Source organism: Vulpes vulpes, chromosome 13, assembly GCF_048418805.1.
Source record: "Vulpes vulpes isolate BD-2025 chromosome 13, VulVul3, whole genome shotgun sequence".
Taxonomy (NCBI): Eukaryota; Metazoa; Chordata; class Mammalia; order Carnivora; family Canidae; genus Vulpes; species Vulpes vulpes.
Genome location: NC_132792.1, coordinates 105,327,065 through 105,340,097, shown reverse-complemented (window position 1 = coordinate 105,340,097; position 13,033 = coordinate 105,327,065). Strand labels below are relative to the sequence as shown.

General features: G+C 40.5%; 1 protein-coding gene across 47 annotated transcripts in view; it reads right to left on the bottom strand.

Annotated features, from left to right (window-relative positions):
- DTNA (dystrobrevin alpha) overlaps positions 1 to 13,033 on the bottom strand; it is a 349,092-nt gene that overhangs the window by 16,725 nt on the left and 319,334 nt on the right. For 38 of the 47 annotated variants that reach the window (XM_025996948.2, XM_072732152.1, XM_025996943.2 and 35 more), the window contains one exon: positions 9,106 to 9,202. In XM_025996948.2, the coding sequence (XP_025852733.1) occupies positions 9,106 to 9,202 (97 nt within the window). Of the gene's footprint in view, positions 1 to 6,152; positions 7,349 to 9,105; positions 9,203 to 13,033 lie in introns of those variants that run through there. The other 9 variants (XM_072732183.1, XM_025996964.2, XM_025996958.2 and 6 more) reach the window with 1 other exon arrangement.

Sequence of the window (13,033 nt, the reverse complement as noted above, 5' to 3'; positions counted from 1 at the left end):
ATGAAACCATTCACACCTTGAATTTCACAGCTCTGTCTCTAGGATGAGGTTTCTTGGAAACAGTTTCTGGGTTATAATGATTAGTTTACAAAGGAAGTCAGTCGGAGTAAAAAAATGCAAGGCCACCCTCCAGTGCATACTCGAAGATTGGGTGTTCATGTAAACTCCATTCCAGTTTGTTGGGTCTGGCCAGGGAAAGAGAGGACTCTTCCATAGCAAGGCCCAGGGAGATTTAGCATCAACCCATTCAGACCCAGGGACGTGCACCATGGGAGAAGTGCTCTGGAATATTCGATTTGGACTGTGATGTGGGGTCAGCTGCTTGCAGTTAAAACACACAACATAACTCCTGTAAAATGCCATGCTGTTAGCTTTCTGGGGCTCAGCATCACACATAAAAAGTCAAATCTTATAAATTGAGAAAAATCTAGATTAAAAATGAAGCAAAACAGAACAGAGCAGAGCAAAGAACTCATGTGGGCTGGGGATGCCACTCTTTCACTCTCAACAGTACCTTAAACGGTCTGTCCGGGCCCAGGGAAGAGAAGTGTGCCTGCTTGCATGATGCTTTGCAGCCCGTTGGCCCAGCCTGCTCAAGGACAGGTCTGGTTCCCCCCAGCAGACTTTGGCAGCTTGGTCTCATTAACCACGAAACCTCTGCTTTCTGAGCTACCGTGGTATCCCCCTGCTCCCCTTGCCAGTAAGAAATGACTTCACCTTTGCATCATGCTTTGCCATGTAGTAGGATTTTCATGGGCACCCCCACTGATTTGATTTCTCTCCATGGCCTACTGAAGAGGCATCTAAATGTGCAGTTGTGAGTCCAAATGCTCAGAGAGGTGAAAAGGATTGCTCTGGAGTTGGAGCGGGAGAGCCTGGGATGCTGGGGGCGTGCCTCAAAGGAGTTCTGCAGCCCTGAGGGCTGCCTCCCCCTGGCAACCCATCCTGTGCACATTCTCCAGGCAGGGCCATCAGCAGGGCTCCTTGCTCTTTCTTACCTGTCCTCTTTACCCAGGACCAGTTTCACAGCAGGGAGGAGGGATTGGGATGGGAAATGGACAGGGGGGTTGAAAGAAGGAGGCTCCTCTTGGCTACACAGTTAGGTTACCCCCTCAACTCTGGGCACCTCTTCTGGGGTAGGGAGTTCATGATAATCCTACAACTCCACTTTTCTATGTACTTTACAGTGGACAAAGCACTTCTATATAGACTGTTTGGTTTTGTTCTTGTTATTGGTGCTAAGAATGATAGTCACTGATATTTGAATAGCAATTTGCAGTCTCTAAGGCACTTTAACCCCAACTATTTTACTTAATCCTCCCACTCAACAGTCTTATATTCCCATTTTTCAGCTTAGCAAACTGAGGCTCAGAGGTGTAAGTGAGTTTCCCAAGTCCTCTGAGCTAGAGAATAGCAGAGATAAACTGGATCTTTAGCCTCACGTCTACAAGCCCAGGGCTTTCCCACAGCACCACAGCCACTTCTGAGGTTGAAGCACTGTGACCACCTACCACAGGCTTCGCTACGGGAGAAGGGTTTAGCAGCCTGAAGCCTGAAAAGGCGCAGGGCCTGGACCCACCCGCCAGTGGTGCTGGAGTAGTTGTGTAGGGCTTCCGGCTGGGCAGGAAAATACCTTTCCGTTGCTGGGTCTCGGGGCACAGTGTAAGTGCCCCAGTGGAACAAGAGCCCGTGGTCAGTATAGAAGCACAGGTGCAAATCCCTTATCTGCAAACTTGAAATCCAAAAAGCAGCAGAGGAGATTTCATAACTGATGTGAGGCTGCACCGCATATGGTATCTGCGCTGTACTGCCTTTCTAAAACCTGAGAGATTCGAAGTCCTGGGACATATCGGGAACCAGTGATTTCAGATGTGGGGCTGTAGGTCTGTGTTTCAGTATCTTAATGGTTATCCTGGGGCTGCATCACATAGCTGCTCCGTTGCACCTGTTCCATCCAGGTGTCCAGTACAGGGTGCTCGGGGGGCTGCCCCCTCCCCTTTGGGCACTAACCTGGCCCTTCTAAGCTTCCCGTCTGTCATCTCCTACCTCTGGCAACACTCCTCCCTTCTCCTCATGCCCTGAGCTCTCTTGCTAACTGTGTTTGAGACATTTCCAGTCCTCTCTCTGCTCAATAATGCTTGGTCTCCACAGTCAATTTTCCCTACTTCTTTCTGCCTGCTTCCTTTCTTCAAAACTCCCATTAGTGGTTCTGTGTTAAGAGAAAAATAATTGACTATAGTTATGTGTTAAGGGAGAAACAGTGGACTGAATCTAAATTACACCAATGTGCGAATGACTGATAGTCAACATCTCCTAAATGAATCTCTAATTGGTGCAATTTCAAGCAGTCTGGTTATGTGAAGAACTTAAGTGGAGATTCTGTGCTGGAGACAAGATTCAGTGGCATCTTCCCTGCAACTCCCATCTCCCAAGGCATGTCCAGACCCGGGGGTGGGGAGAAGACCCTGGCTCCCTGGGTGAACATGTCTCTTTGTCCAGACCTTGTCCAGTTTGATGCATGGTACCTTCCAGGGACCTGCTCCTGGGAATGCCATCTCTGGCCTTCCTTTCTGTACTTTCTGTAGGGTCACTGGGAAAGGGCAATTGCCTCTTGGCATTGGGGCAGATCAGTGGAGATATCACTGAGTGTCATTTTCAGGTCAGGTAGTGACCGCTGTAGAATGGTGGCCTCTTGGCCTGGCTATGAAGTATGGCTATCTGCTAACAACTTTCAAGGAGCTAGAGGGAGTAATCTCTGTGAACATCCTTTCCTGGAAATTACTTGATGATTAATGGAGAGAAGACTTAAGGGACAATGGTCCATGCAGATCAATATATAGATCTAAAATTCCTGAGAGGAGAGTTGATTTATGGAAAAAGGAAAACATACATCATACTTGGCAAATTTAAAATAGCTCACTTCCTAGTGAATAAATGAAAAATTCATTTCTGCACTCCATCCTCTGGGTCCACTCAACCTGCTGTTGTATCAATTTTTAAGAAGTCTGACAAGATCCATACATTTTCTGATTTTTTCCAGGAAGTATTTTGGTTTCTACTCAGCACCAGAAAGGAGGGAGGCTTCAGGGAAAGGACCAAACGTGTAATTGCTGCTGGAGATGCGGCTGAGCAGATGACCAGGAGATGGGAGTGCACCCCTCTCCCCTCTCTGAAAAGTCTGCCTCTCAGGTTTGCCTGGGAACACAGCCCAGTCTGCCTGGTTTTTCTTAGAAGCCTCATAAGGTGCAGTAAAGCAGTGTTTAGCCACATGCAACCCTCTTTTCATCCTTTCTTCCAATACACATTCACTGACTATCATCATGGGGTTGCTGTGTCCATAGTGCTGTGGGGATACAGATGAGGTGACTAATTCTGACAGGTCAGGCAGGAGGCAGCACTTGACTTCGGTCTTAATAGTGGAGATTTCTGGGCAGAAGAGAGGATGTATCGCAAGGAGAGAAGAACATTCCAGGCTTCAGAGTGTCATGAGCAAGGGAAGGGAAGAGTGAGGGGTATTGCAGATGTGGCGAAGAGGCCAGGACGGTGAATGCACCAGGAACATTGCAGGGAATGGAGGGGACTGAGGCTAGTGAGGTGGCGGTGCCAGGTTTGGGCATCTCTGATGTCATGAAAGGGGCTAGATTTGAACTAGATGGTCATCTGCTAAGGTTAGAGAAATTTACTGATGAATCCCTATTTAAATTTATTTATTTATTTATTTACTCACGAGGGACACAGAGAGAGAGGCAGAGACATAAGCAGAGGGAGAAGCAGGCTCCCTGCCGGGAGCCTGGTACAGGACTTGATCCCAGGACCCTGGCAAGACTCTCACCCACTGAGCCACCCAGGGATCCCTGAATCCCTAATTTTAAAAAAGGTTGTGAGAGAGAGCAGGAGAGGCTGAGAGGGTATGTTTTGAATGGTAGATGTCATCCTAATATCACAGTTGATTATTTATGATGTGAATTCCACCCCACCATCCCATCCCACTTTTGATTGTGTCACCACTCCACAGGGTCCCCACCTGGGAAGACGAGCAAGGGAAATACAGGAAGGTGAACTGCTCATATTCCAAACAATGTGTTTGGGAAAAATAGGAGCCTAAACAACCAGGACTTCCTGAGTTAGCTGGGCTCCAGTTGTAAAGAGAGAAGAGAATGGGGCCAGGAGGTGCAATCTGAAATGCTTCACGTTCCTTCTCTGACTGAGATGCTTAGTTAATGAGAAGGAGGAGAAATGAATGTGTGTGTGTGTGTGTGTGTGTGTGTGTAAAATACGGATCAAGTCAGAAAAGTTTACGTATTCTCAGATGTGTATACATATATACATAATTTCATACTAATATCTGACATGCACATAGTATTTCAAAAAGTGTTTTCACATCCATTACCTTTGAAAATCTATGCAACAGTCCTGTGAGCCATGTATTATCAGTATGTTTGAAATAAATTACCAGGAAGTTAATGGACTTACTTAAGATTTTACAGGTGTGAGCAAAGAGTGGGAATCCCTATAATCAGGTCTAACACCACTGATCCCTCTACAAGAAATTTTATTGAGACCTTACGTTCTGAACTCAAAGTCAGGATATCTGGTTTTAGATTGGGACGTGATATTTGGAACTGGAAGTCTACCAGAAACTCTGAAACATACTGTCATTGCAATTATCCCCCAGCTGCCTTCATTATTAAACTTTTTATGAGTGTTCTTTTTATGGTTCCTTCAATAAATCTTAAAAATACACAAAGAAGAAAGAGGGTAGGATAATTTGGATGCAAGTTTTGTAAAAAAAAAATTTATTGCTTATGATACCATAATCATCATATTATATTACAGGCACTATTTTTTTAAAATTCATGTTCTCTCCTCAAGGGGAATAAATTCATGCATTACCTCTAACAAGAAACAGTATAAGTAGGAATTATATATACCAGTATAATAAAATACATTGAACCACACAGACTTATGATAAAGCAAGTAGAGGTTATTAAATCAAGCACAATTTGTTGTGCGCAGTGTCTTAAATTTGATTTTACAAAGAGAATGTCCCCAAAGGGGTAAGGCTCATAAATAAAAACAGAATTTAGAAGCAGACGCCAGACTAAAACCTCTAAATTCTCTCCTTAGATCATGTCATACCAAAGGAAGTTTATATATTTGGACGGCATATGTTCATTTCCTTGTAGAACTGCCTGTTCAGGATTGGGACATATAGGGTTCTGTCTTTAATTTTGAGTGAAGGTCAGTATTATAATCAGCCACTTGACATTTGCTGCTGCATTTGTCTGTTTTATTATTTAGCGCTCCTTCTCTAAAGCTCTGAGTGAAGACTTCCTTTTTATATTTTATGCCAACAGAAATTTTGATCCCCTGAGAACTGGCATTTTTGTTCTGATAAAACCACCAATTATATCTTTTCTTTTCTTTTTTTTTTTTGCCTCCTTGCCAAAAAGCTAAGAGGAACACTCTTGTCCCTTATGATTAGCATATTTGCATTTTCTGTTTTTCAGTTTCTGATTTTTCTAGATTTATTTTATAAAGTTACTGTTGACATCTCTAGTTGTAAGCTACCTGGGGTCCTTTTCGAGAAGAGACTTGAGTATACATCTATCTGGGTGTTGCCCTTTAGAATCTCTGCAGCACTACTCAACTGAGGGCTGCCGTGCAGAGATGCAGAGCCATGGAGGGCTCCGTGGAAGGAGCTGGAAGGAAAGGAGGCAGTAATACTCTATAGGTGCTGCCATGCTTTGTGAACCTCCTGGTCCACTGAGCTTTTCCAGAACGGGTGGCCTGGGAAGAGGCAGGAAAGGGGTCCATGAAGGAAATGGCTCAAGCAAGGCTGGCTGACTCTAGGATGATTGCCCTCTCTCTCTCTACTAGGTGGAAGAAGGTTATAGTTGAGCCTTTTTTCCTTTTTCTGTGCACATGCTAAGTCAGAGACAGGAAAGAAAAGAGGCTGTTTGCAAAGAGAAGCAGCACAGCAAGGCATTTTTCTCTACCATGATCTAAGTATGTTGGAAGTACAGTAGCAATACCCCGTGTGTGCCTTTATGGGCAATTATACAGGTTATACATGTGCGTCCTTCACCGGGGGGACTGTCTCTCATTCAAATTTGACTTTAGTAAAGTAATTTTTTTCACAAAATACAAAATAGTGTAATACATTGTCTTTATTGTCTGACATTACAGATTAGTTTTACACTTTCCTTTTTTACAGACCATGGGAATGAAGGGTAAAAATGTGTCCAGCATTTTGCAAACATTCTTTGTTACACACAAACACACACAATGAATAATAGGAAAGAGAATACAGAAGAATAAAAGGTACGTTCAAATCGGACAGGCTGTGGTGCTAATCGATCCATGGAAATAATGTGAAACTTCCTGGTAATACTAGCAAGTGGGATATATTGTCATACACAGCTTGGTACATGCACTTGAAATGAAAGCTGCTGTTATTTTGCTTCTATTTTGTTATTGTTATTTTTTGAGTATGCTACTCCCCCTGCTGGCTCTGAACCTGACCACAGGGTCAGCTGTAGGGTTCCAGTTTAGACTAGAGTAAGAGAGTCACAATGTTCCTGCCTCCAGAGAAGATGTACGTAAGGGCCTTGTGAACTCCCAGAGCAGAAAGGTTCTTGGTGATGATAGAAAGGCTGAAAGTTACCTATTTCGAGATTATTATGAACCAATGGTAGGGATTCTGCTTGCAAGAACTAAACAACGGGAAGTGAGCAGTTGCTGAGTACAGTGTTTGTCTTAGATTGAACACATTTTGGTGATGGAGGCAGGGGGACAGAGCTCAATAATTATGCAATGAAAAGAGATGCAATTGGCAAACTTTTATACAAAGAGGTCCCATGCCTTTCCAGTAAAATGGAAACTGAACTAAATGGTCACAGCACGAGAGGATGTAGAGGTTAGCTGGAGTGCTGTGGGTTTTTCCTAGTGTGACTTTAGTGGCTGTGGTGGGTGTCTCTCTATTAGGAAAAGGGTCTGATCAACAACTCAGAAAAACATGAGACTGGTTTGAAACTTAGATCACTGGAGATCTACAAACTTTCCAACAAATGACAATTTTTTCCCTCTTCTAAAAGATGTAATAGCTCTCGTTTTGATGCTGACAGTAGTAATAGTTATAAAAAATGCTAAATTTTATATGTGTCCATTCAAGCACTACATTGAAAAGGAAGCAAATTAGTATGATTTTTTTCTCTTTCCAAACTGAAGCATGAACATACATTAGAGGCAAAAGCAATGAGAAAAACAGCAGGATGGCAGGCCCCTCCACAGTTAGTTAAGACCTGCAGTAGGGAACATAACTTACTCCCTGCTTCAGTTCTTCTTCCTACAGAAAGATTGAATCAATAATAGTTAGGTTACCCAGGGTTCCAGTAAGAGCATGTATACAGTGTGAGGGAATGCAAGGTGGGGGAAACATCAACATGGCTTTGATGGTAGCCTCTCCCACCTCGGTGACTTTGAGTTCCACGGCTATTTAGGTGTTTCAGAAAGACCATCTCTTTTCTCCCTATGTCCATCCATCTTTCAACATGGTCTATCCCTCTCTCCTGGTGTTTGTACACCCTGATATAATAATAGACTGTGTTTGTTTAGCTAGGTGGATGCCAAGATGGTGGGTAGTAAATAGACCTCTATCCCATCACTACGGTGACAGAAGCCATAGGAATGTAAGCAGGGTGCTGTTTTCAAGGTTTCCTGTCATTCAGTGAAGGGAAAGATGAGATCAACCCTCTTCATTTGGCATATTTGAAAAGGAAAGCAGAAAGAGCTTTTCTGATCATAAAATGAGATAATAGGGCAGAAACAGTAAGAAGTTATTAGTTATCTAGTCCTGTCTTAATACATATAGTACAAAAAAAAAAAAAAAACCTGAGTTCTACCCTTCACTTGTCTAATACACTGAAAAAGAGATTTTGTTTTGTGGCGATAAAGCATTCCCAACACTGATGGCAGGAAAAGTTGACAAAGCAATAAAAAAAAAAAAAAAAAAAAAAAAAAAAAAGAGCAGAGAAAACAAAAGGAAGAAGTGTAACAGTTATATCTGTGCCAGGACACAATAGGTTTCAACAAGTATTTGCTAAATAAATAAAATACAGGAAGGAAAGAAGAGGAAAGAGAGAAAGAAAGAAAAGAAAAAAGAAGAGGAAAGAAAAGGAAAGAAAGAAAAAGAGGAAGGGAGAAACAGTAAATGATGATGTGTCAGGGATGTGGGGGACCCAAAGGCTGAAGGCATGGACATCTGTCTCACAGGTGAGCTGCCCCAGGGACCTGGCCTTCCTCACACTTCAGAAGTTTCATTTCCTGCCCTTGGTGTGTCCCAGTTCCAATCCACAGAGGTTTCTGCTTGTCTGTGTCAGGCAGGACAACCACATAGCACCGACACCCCTACTGGGCCAACTGTGGCCAATGGGCCGTCACCAGTCTACTTGTGACTCGAAATGAGTATACTGAAGAAGGAAATAGGGATTTATGAAAGGAAGAAAGCTACTTCCCGGTGAAAATAACATCATAGCACTCTGCAGAGGCCTTCTCTAGGTCATCGTAGTAAACACTACCTGCAGAGAGCAAATTCTGATTTACAGTTTGCATTTGAGACTCATTGAGGTGATGTGACTTGCTGGTAAAGCCACACAGATGAGATAAAGTACTTCATTGAAATTAAGTGACTCCTCTTAATAAAACTATAATCACCCAAATGATTTCATGGCTATATCTTATTTTCTGAATTGGACATTAGCTTCTGTTCACTTTATTCAGAATTACTGAAGCTATTAAATGTAAAATATTCCTAAATAAATCCAGTTTAATTATTTTCAAGGACTTAGGAACTTGAAATAAGCCAAGAAGTTGTCCTTTGAAGGCCCTCAGTGGTCTGGTTCCAGGAAATGGATAAGAATGAGCTCTGTAATTGACTGCTAGCATTTGATGTATCTAAGAAACGATCCTATATGTGAGATGGAAGCCATATTTTGCGGTTAATCACATATAGTAGTTGGAATACCATTGCACATTATGTGTGAAAGATTTTTACAAATGCCGTAGTCTGAGGTCTAGGAAATATTTATTATTTGAATGTCTTACCTTTAGTAGCTTCATGAGACCTTCTAACTGGACCATTAGCTCTCTCCGGCTCTCCTGGAGAGCAGACATTCTCTGTTCCAGCTCATCCTTGCGCTGTCTAAGAAAGAAGCAGTTGTCATCAGAACAATGTTCAACCTACTGAGCTGATTGCATTTCACTAGTGGGCCACCAGAAAAAGGGCATCTCTGGATCTCTGATGTGGTTTCCAGGCAGGGAAACATTGTCGAATGAACATGGGGTGTACATTTGTTTGTTAGAAGTAATACTAAAATAGAATTAAAATCCTATTGCATATTGCTGCCCCTTGCCATTGGGCTCCCTGAGACAAAAACCAAAAACCAAACTGTCATTGAAAAAGGTCAATCCCATAGATCCTCCAAACCCAAGGACCCTTTTGTAAATCTCAGAGGAAACACTGATTACCTTAGTAATTGGAAATTGGATTTTAAAAGTTTATTTTTCATTTCTTCCATTCTTAGTATGCAATGTGGTGACTTTCAGAGGTGAAATATTCATAGTACAGAGTTTTTATAGTCAATTTAAGTTTTATGATTTGGGTTTGACTTTATATATAAAGTGAAGTGAGAATAAAGGAGTTCCTACACAGTTGTTCTAACTGGAAATAACCTATAAGATTTGTTTTTTTTAATTTTGTTTGTTTTGCAGAACTTCTATTAAATTGTCAGCAGGAATGGAAACCACAAAGGACAATCTCTACTCTATCATTTATATTGACACGAAGATGTACCAAAAATACCTTTAAAAGAGAGGAAAGAAATGAAATCGTATGGGGAAGAATATTAATGGTTCACATTTCTGATGTCTCTGTATAATTTTCAAGTCAATTTCAATCTATTATTTCATGATAACTAGTGAATAATACATATACAATTTTTTTCCCTTGCCCCAAAGGCTTCTGAGTTTGAGATATTGTAACTTATATTTTAAAAAATGTGTAGATGCTTTAGCCATCGGTTAACATATGAATGGATATGCCTAGTCTCAATGGTATTGGCACAATATTAAGTGGAGCTATAGCATAGACTCAAATGAAAAACCGACAATATAAAAATGGCACAATGACGTAGGTCAATGACTCATCTGATTGAAGGATACTTTCTGGGAGGACAGGTTACAGATATTAAGGAAACATTTCTAATTTGCTTTGATACGGGCTTTCTCTAATGATTTATGAATTTAAAATTTATAAATACATCTCAACCCTTTTTGAATATATTTGTATTTTTGGCCTTAACCACCTAAGGGTTGCTCCCAGAGCATTTATTTCGTCTTTTGATTTTCTCTACAATCGCCTTTGTCCTGAATCCTGAAGGACAAAGAACATCATGATTTTATAGACTTTAATGGTATCTTATTTTAGTCTTTTTCTTCTAGGGCTGCAACATCCTAATTTTGAAAGACTTGCTCCATTCAAAAATGTCCTTCAATGACAAACCCACTAGCTGTTTTATCTTTGACCTTGTCTGCACATCGTGTTCCAAATATACGCACGATAGGACTTGGTAGAAGGATAGATACTGCTCTGTATTTCCAGTGATGTATTTCTAGTTCTCTTCTAGATACTGCTCTGTAATTTTTGGGTTTCTGGTCATAGGAGCACTTTGTGAAGAGGGCTGAAGTAAAATTCTAATACCGTAGGTAGGAAATATTAAGAAAGGCATCTAAAAACTATGAGAGAAAGTTAAACTGGTATTAATTTGGAATTAATCAACATTAAAAAAAGTTGTTCATACTTTTTTCTTAGTAGTAATCTTTCAAAACACAACATCTACCCTTTCATGCATTTGATTAAATTCAATTTTTTAAAAAATTCACTTAATAATGTCTTTATTTCATCTTCTCTGTAAGTATTCATTTAATCTTCTCTATAAGTGGCTACCAGATGTGGGGCTGATTAACAAATTTGTGGTGTAGCTTCCATGGTTCCAAGTAGGAACAGGAAAACAAAGACTAAGTAGTGATTTTATTTTTATGGAGCTTAATGTAATATAGCTCTAAAGGAATGCCTTTTATTCTGAGAATATGCTTGATTATTTGTAATTTTGCATGTGTGTTAAAACCTACTTTCTCTTGGGGTGCCTAGGTGGCACAGTCGATTAAGTGTCTGACTCTTGGTTTCAACTTGGGTCATGATCTCAAGGTCCTGGAACCTAGCCCCATGTGGGCCTCTGAGCTCAGCATGGGGTCTGTCTGAGATTCTCTCTCTCTCTGTTCCCTTTGCCTCTCCCGCTTATGCTGTGTCTTTTAAAATCTTAAAACAACACTCCCCCACTTTCTCTTAGGACAATGTTGGGACAACAGGCAAAATTTTAATATAGATTAAATATTTAATATAGATTTTAATATAAAATTTTAACAAAAATTTTAATATAGATTGTCTATTAGATAATATGAAACATCAATATTAACTTGCCTGAATTTGATGATGGTGTCATGGTTATACATGACATGTATATGAGAATACATTTTTTTAAATTATTCCTATCGTGTTTATTTATTTTATTTTTATTTTTTGTTTATGATAGTCACACACACAGAGAGAGAGAGGCAGAGACCTAGGCAGAGGGAGAAGCAGGCTCCATGCATGGGGAGCCTGACGTGGGATTCGATCCCGGGTCTCCAGGATCGTGCCCTAGGCCAAAGGCAGGCGCCAAACCGCTGCACCACCCAGGGATCCCTATGAGAATACATTTTTATGTAGGAAACATACACAACAGTACTTAGGGGTAAAGGTTTATGATATCTGCAACTTACTCTCAAATAACTAATCAAAAATGTGTATGTAATGGTTATATGTTAACATATAGAAGGAGATAGAAATGGGTGCAGTGCAGCAAGATGCAATTCTAGGTGAAGTGTAGGACATTCATTGTAATATTCTTACAACTTTCATAGGCTTAACATTGTTTCAAAGTAAAAAGTTAAAAATATGCTGTCATTCATAACACTGCTATGAGAGGTGAAGACGGTAGTTTTAAAAATATATCACTTTAGGGTAAAACAAAAAGTACTCAACTTTATGTTGTTTCCCAAAAATAATTTAAAAATTAAACTGGTCTATTAAACCACAGACTTGCACCGGAGATTACACTTTCATCTTTAATTACTAGAACAAAAAAAGTCATCTTATATTAGCAAGTTTTCTCCAAGAATAATTTTATATACATTGAAAAGAATGCAATTTGGGGGGGGGGGTGTAAAATGAGATGTTTATTTTTTTTTGGCAAGGTATAGATAAGGAAATTATATTTTTTCTCCCCTTGAGATTTGTAGTGTGAAGTTAGTTGCTTCACTAAATGTTTTCTTCATTCTACAGGATAGTATTTGCTTTGCAAACAGAGTTCTGTAGCTATCCCTATATAGTCTTACAGCTTATCCATTCATCCCACAAACATCCATTTAGCACTTTTGTTTTAAGACACTGTAAATAAAATAAAGAGTAGGTGTTTGTCCTTGGGTGTAAGAGGAGGAGAAACAAATCAGTTCAAAACAATGACGGCGAGCACACAATAAAAATATGAACAAATTGCTGTCTATGGTAATACCAGAGAAGACGTCCAGTGCCAAATGGTGTTGGAAATTTAAGGAAGGCTTACTAGATGAACTTGCAAAATTTCCCTCAAAAACTCTACACAACTGTAGAAAGGAAAGACCTCAGAGACCATATGGAATGTTCCAGACCTTTCTCTGCTTCATCTGTGCTTCCTGATTGCTTGTATTCTTGATGTTATTAGGAAAGCTTAATACTGGAGTAGTTTATGGGAGTCTGACTTTACAATCTAACCCACTGTGTTATAACTATCATCCTTCAGTGGCTTCCTGTTATAGGATTAACAGCAATATCTTCAAGATGGTCTTGAGCATCATGGTCTACTCCTACCTACATGTTCAGTTTCATCTCTTACCA